At 40.8% G+C, this 6,854-nt stretch overlaps 1 protein-coding gene across 2 annotated transcripts; it reads right to left on the reverse strand.

Moving 5' to 3' along the window:
- Nucleotides 1-146: 146 nt before the first annotated feature.
- cnbpa (CCHC-type zinc finger, nucleic acid binding protein a) lies at nucleotides 147-6,170 on the reverse strand. 2 transcript variants are annotated; one of them, XM_080763549.1, is made up of 5 exons: nucleotides 6,083-6,170; nucleotides 3,727-3,838; nucleotides 3,415-3,480; nucleotides 2,466-2,664; nucleotides 147-1,129 (listed from the first exon to the last, which is right to left on the reverse strand). In XM_080763549.1, the coding sequence occupies exons 2-5, from the start codon at nucleotides 3,833-3,835 to the stop codon at nucleotides 1,015-1,017; spliced, it is 489 nt and encodes a 162-aa protein (XP_080619675.1). In that variant the 5' UTR covers nucleotides 3,836-3,838; nucleotides 6,083-6,170; the 3' UTR covers nucleotides 147-1,014. The 2 variants fall into 2 exon arrangements, with proteins under 2 accessions (XP_080619675.1, XP_080619674.1); XM_080763548.1 differs by having other exon boundaries at nucleotides 3,721-3,838.
- Nucleotides 6,171-6,854: the final 684 nt, after the last annotated feature.

Consider the following 6,854-nt stretch of genomic DNA (forward strand, 5'->3'; position numbering starts at 1 on the left):
CCATTTAAATACTATTATATGGTCTACAGGTCTAAAACGAGACCATTGCTAGATCCAGAATGGATGGTTATTTGTAAAGGAATTCAAAGTGCCATAGAAACCCTGGTAGAATTTCATTAGAGCAGAAAATGAAACCCATGAACACATTCTTCCCCGTGCGCCTCCAGCTTTATTGATAGTTTAAAATTAGTTTACATTTCTATTATCTAGGACTTCAGTTGCATTTTCCTTCCGACTTAAAAACTGAGTACAAGCAAATGGTATTTTTACAGTAGTCTAAGTGATATTGTACAAAAATAACATTTCTGTGAAAACATTCTCCGTTCCCAAATAACTCCTAATTCTTCTGATCCGACAACTTATATAGCTCATGATGCTAATTTCCTCCAAGGTCAAATGTTCCCAAATCCATGTGAACATCAACCCTGGACTACGTGATATTTAAATTGTAAACAGATTATTATTTTTTATAAAAGAACTTAAGATTCTTTTGATTCCTCCAAAATTGAATACCTTTGCTATATAACATGTGGTTTGTTACCGCCCACTTTGCTGCTTGTAGGGCTCAGATGCATCGTGTTCCAACGGTTTCTCATGTCATACTCTCTTGGCCAACTCATATCTTCCCCCGCTAAAACAAAACCAAAATAACCCTACATGGAAGTTCAGGTTTCCATTTACTCCCTTCTTACTGAGACTCACTTCCACAAGCTCAGAGGTCCTATATATCCCATGTGTTTAGTCCCATTCATTCATCTCTGACAACCAGTGGCTGCTTGGAAAGGGGGTTTTCTTTAACAAAGCATTATACGTAACACCGCTACCAAACTAAAACATTTTGTATTGAATGCAGAAAGATATCTTTTCACCCCTTTCTTCGTATTACATGTCGAGAGGCTCACTGGCCTGGGACTAGCCTCTGTTAGCCAACCGTTGGCCAGTGAAGAGGACTCAGAGAAAAATAATACAACCAACCATCAATCAGAAAAAAGGAGGGGCAACTAAGGGCACTGATTATGCTGTGGCTTCAATGCACTCTTTTGCGAGGTGTCCCGACTTGCCGCAGTTGTAGCAGTTCATCTCATTGGATTTACTGCAATGCACGGCAACGTGACCGATCTCTCCACACCTGAAGAGAGAGAGGGCACTTGATTAATACAGGTAAAGAGAAGTCCTGTGCGATTCAGAAGGTAGGACTCATAGGTGCTCAACAGGAACAACTTGCAGAGAAAATAATATCTGGGCACTTCAGGGGATACCCCTGTTCCCCCTGCAACCCCCCCCCCCCAAACAACAACAACATGCAGGCCAGTCAAGGATCCCGTTATTTGGGTAGACTATCCTGAAGAGCCCAGGTCATTACTCAAGACACCGGATTAATGTCTGCTCCTTATTTAACACACAAAGAACACATTAAGGTCTTGTATTGTGAATTTTTGTTGTCTTTTTAACCACTGCACAAAAGTATAATTTAATAAAGTACCTTGAAAGTTATATTATTGACTCCTGAATCAAATAAACCTAAGTCTTATTGTGTATGTGTACGTTAATATATTGTGGAGCACTTTCACTACCAACAGGTAGTGAAAGTGCTCCACAATATATTAATGATATATATATATATATATGTATATATATAAGAGCTTTCAACAGAAAGCTTTTTCAACTATTAATTACCAGGTAGTCATAGTACAGTGGGCCAAGAAAAATGTAGAAAAAATCCCTAATATACTTGGTTTCTGGCCTAATAACTATGTGTTCCGATCTGTAGACTTTTTAATGTTATAATTACCATTTGTTACTCCTAGCTATATATTTATATGATATGCTATGATATTAATTTAGAATCCTATCCTGGTGTTAAGGTTTCTAATTTCTATACATGTGGTTCTCTCTCTATTTGATATTTCTAAATTTAAATGTATAGACAATATCTTGGAAATATGTATGTCTTAGTGAGAAGGAATTAACCTCCCAGTCTCATCTGTTATTCATGAGGCATAACTCCTCCCTAATAACCCAGGAATGTGAGACAGCTGACTGCCCGCAACACTATCAGTATGTGATTGGTTGAATGTTTAGCCCTGGCTCTATTTATATGAGATTTTAAATGTTTTTTCCATATACCCTGAAGAAGGCAGTTGCATCTGCCGAAACGTTGGTTCCTACTCTGCATCCTAATAAATAATCGGCACTTTGGCTATCAGTGTGTGCGGCCACTCTTGTCTTTTTAAGATCTCTTTAAAGGTTTCTATACCTACCAGTGAGAGGTCAATTATTTTAACTACTTTAACCATTATATGTACGCTCTATACTAGAACCTCTAGTAATTCTCTAGACGCCAAAAATAGCCCATCTACAAGCGCACTGTGATGCATTGTTCGCTGCCACATCAATATCTATTCTTGCTGAATGTCTGCCCTAACTAAGTACCCAACAAAAGTTGTGCAACCGTCAAGGCTCACCTGTAACACTTGACTTTATCGCAAAGCTTTTGGATGTGACCGAAGCCTCCGCAGGAATAGCATTTCTGCTCGTTGGCATGGTCACACTCACGGGCCACATGTCCGGCTTTGCCACAGCTGTAGCACACCTGCTCTCTCTCCTTCTTCGGCTCCTTGCAGTCGCGAGAGATGTGACCACTCCTGTGGCAGTTGTAGCACGCTAAACAGCAAAATTAAATAAAAAGAATGTGCCCTCAGTTTTATGTAAAGTGTTGCTTATCTGGATACTTGGAGCATAATTGATTTGTTGCTCAACTGGTTCAATAAGTGCACAAGCAGTTAACCACTTAAACCCTTTATATGTTGTATAGAGCCCCCCCCCCCCGGGGCTTCATGCTAGTCCCCCAATAAATTCCCTCTACAACAAATCTCTTTGCTGATAGCTGATCCACAAGCTCACATATGCTGAGCTTGCAGATCCGCTCTTTTATAACCATTTGTCAGCTTACCACTTGTCTTAAACCCTATATACTTAGTTTACTGGGGTGCCCTGGGGCTTTATACCACAGAAGCAAGTATTTCCCGCTATACATGACGCTCCATTTTCTTTACTATTTTGCAAAACTTTTTGGAATAGTTAAAATGGCCAGTCTACAAGCTCACAACGTGTCAATGTAGATTGGCTAGTTGAAATATTCAAAAATGTTTTTACAAATATTAAAAAAGGCAAAGAAGTTTAGGGATAAGGGGTTTAGCGGTGACGAAAATGGAGCCCTAAATCTCCACCACAAATAGCCTCTCTACAAGCTTAAGTACATGTCACAAGCTTGTAGATCTACTATTTTCAACGAATGTTCACCCCAGAATAGTGACGCTAGGGTTCACGTCGTTAATAATCACAGCAATTATTCTACCAGACATTTAAGAAAACGGTCCTCAAAGGTGTATTAATGGATAATGTAATGCCCACCATCCTCAGTCTGCTCACAATCCCTGGCGATGTGACCTTGTTCTCCACACCGATAACAGAAAAGATCTAATGAGAGGATATGAGCAGATTAATTAATTAATTAGTACATACATGAAAGGAAGATGTGGAACATGTCATGCTATGGATGAGAGTGCACTTTTATACACAAGTTTTGATCTAGTTGTTATATGTTATGTAATTCAATATGAAACTATATAGTTATGTATAATAACTATAAGATGAATATGCTAAACTCAAGGCTCTGTGATAATTAATCTTGGGTGCGGCGCTCAAATCATTTAGTACCCTTGCCTCTTCCCCGGCCCCTGCCACGTCCCCGCCCTCCAGCATTGGGACAGTTCTTGATCCAGTGACCTGAACGGCCACATCCAAAGCACTCACTGCTGCTGCTCATGTCCATTATCTAGAGACAAAGAAGAAAATGGGATGAGTATACAGAAAAATGAATCTTGAACTAATATCAAAACCATGGCGCCAAAGGTTTAACAGGACAAATCTAGTTCAAATATCGACAAATGTACAATTACAGAGAAATTCCAACCTTCCAATACGTCTTCAACAATGTCCGAGAGGAAAAACAAATCATATAATGTTTATTGTAAATGGTGATTAAGGGGATTTGGAGTAAAGTTTGTTACTCATGTAAGAGCACAACTAGTACTGTAACTGCATATAGGTTTAACTAGCGGGATTGACTACTTATGTATGTAATCTATTAACTACTGGGTACATTTACAAGCTTCTAAGAACTAACTACTCAGCTAACTTACATGATTTCCCCAATGGAATCATGTTGTGATCACCATTGGCCATACTTCTCCAAAGAGATTGCTGACGGTGCTAGAGACAGCAAGTCAGGAAGAATATGAGTTAATAAGTAGCCAAATAATTTACAAGTAGCTGCAGCCAACCCTCCTTTCCTTGCAAAGTTATTTAAGAGCCATAGTCGACATATACACCACTATTATGATACAGTCAAGTGACCAACTGTGCTAAGAGTATTAGTTAAAAGGATTAAATATGTTTGCGTAGCTGGCATCAAAGCATAGGATTCAGATACTTGTCACAATGCTGTCAAGTTATGACGTCTGGTAAAGGAGCGACAGGCCCTGTCAGATCTTATATAAATCTTATATAACATTACCACCCGATATGAGTTGCAAGTAGCAACTTGTTGCTGCTGCCAGAACCATCCAATATTACCTGACATAAGAACGTCAAGCACAATTTGTACTTCATCACACTCACACTACAGTGTTGCTCAGCGACTGTTATTAGCTTGCAGATAAGTCATTTCTGGCAAGCAATAACGTTGCACCAAAGCAGTTTTCAAAGTGTGTCTGGGTGAGACATTTTAATGACCATTATTTTACTTGCTGTAAGTTGCAATGAGAGTGAATTTCTATTCCAATCATAGGGTTCGCTCTCTACTAATATCTTCCCAACCTACAGTAAATTCAAAACCTACAGTATAGAAGTAGTATAACAAAAATATTTTCTGATGGGGGTCGCTGGCACAAAATGTATGCATTACATAGGGGTCCACAGCCTAATGTGTAGAAATGTGTCTTTGACATGGTCATGTTCGAACAGTACTTATTATTAGATATCAGAAAAGTTCTGAAAAGAGACATCTGTTCAAGTCCCTGAACAAACACATGTCGTGGCTCGTCAGCTAACTTTAGCACGCTAGTTTCCAACAACAGTCATTTCTTGACGCGTTATCGTCGCGAGGTCACATATTTTATCGAAGCCGAGCACCGTAAATAGTTGTATTCGTTTTAAGCGTCTGGGCTTCAATTCCTCGCTTGTCTAATGTTAAGATACATGTTGAATGAATGTGGCACTGATGAAGCAGGACTTTAAAGCAACGCCTACACGGGGCCTGTTGACGTTTGATGACTTTTTAATATATAGGATCAATGCTTCGTGCCTTTCACCAAACAAAAAAACATAATTTTCCAGATTAAACAGCGTAGTTCTGTTATTAATACGCTATAATTATTATTTCGACATAAGTTGCATCCATGCTGCTGCAGCTACGCACGGGAGCTAACCCTAGCGTGCGCTAACGCAAGACCGATTTAAACCCTCGTCGTACGGCGGTGTCGCGGGGCCGAAAATGGCAGATCTCCAAACTCACCGCCCCGTCACGGATGCGCCGCGCTGTGAGCTTGTGGATTAGCGTTTTCGAAAGCGCTGCACCATCGTACGACGACTTACAAATCGAACATAACAGCAGCAGCATCGCCCCTCCGCTCCGTCGCGGAGCCCCCCCCCCCCCCAAGAGAGAGAAAAAAACACGATGCATCTGCTAGTCGAATTGCCCTGCAGGTTTCAAAATAGATCAATCATTCTTAGGATAGTGCGGGTTTTCAAAAGTATTGATTCGCGATTAATACATTATGTAATGCACAAATAATTCCCGCGCGCCGCGCGGATCAAAGTCGTCACCGTGTGGCTAGTAGCAGGCCAACAGAGCAGGCCGAGCCCCGTTATCATCACCGCCCCGGGGTTAGATTTATGTTAAAAAGCGACTAAACCACCGATTTCCACGGACATATACTGTATCATGCGCTAAGATTGTGCAATAATAGTCGATGTAGTGAGTAAATCTGTATTTTGTGGTGTTTTAGTGGGTGCTCACCTCGCTACAGCTACGTGATTCTGTTTACCTCCTCCCTCTCTCTCTCTCTCTCTCTCTTTGCGCTACATGCGGTGTGAACACGAGTTCCTGTTCTGAGTGTCATTCACCGGAACCAGCTACGCATCCCACCAATCAGCTGCGAGAGATCCAGGACACCGCCTCCTCGAAGTAGCCAATCGCTGATCGGAATGGGTCCCGTCATGTCGCTTGCCTGGTTTACATTTGCTGTTCAGTGCTCAGATCCGCTCTAGAGGCCGCCTACTGTAGCCGCTAATCTGCGCACACATACATGCACGCATACAGTCCGTTTCCGTGTCCGCTCAGGCCGGATGTGCAACTTGGAAAGTTGCATCCTTATTTTTTCCTTACCCATCGTAGCTGTCGGGTGGAAACCTTGTATGTACAAAGCCATTTATTTTTTTAGCTTGTAGTACATATGCTATTCTGACTACTTTTATGTGACATTTTTCTATTATGTAGTAGGGCGTTGATTGACGAAAAAATAAACATAAAAAGTTGGAATATGGAGATACGAGGTTTCAGCCAGACAGGCCAATGCTATAATAACTATTATTCTTATTAGCCTACACTTAAGCATGTTATACAGTGGTGTATCATATACAATTAAATTAACAACATAGTTTTAACGCATGATTAATCCTTTAAACAGAATTGGTTATCACCATTATCACCAGCAATTTTTGATCGCAAGCAAGCACAGCTGATGTGTACCGTTTTAGTTCGTCCTCGAGAGGGCGCCGTGACTGCACAT

The sequence above is a fragment of the Protomyctophum bolini genome (genome assembly GCF_963924005.1).
Source record: "Protomyctophum bolini genome assembly, chromosome: 5".
NCBI classification, from domain to species: Eukaryota; Metazoa; Chordata; class Actinopteri; order Myctophiformes; family Myctophidae; genus Protomyctophum; species Protomyctophum bolini.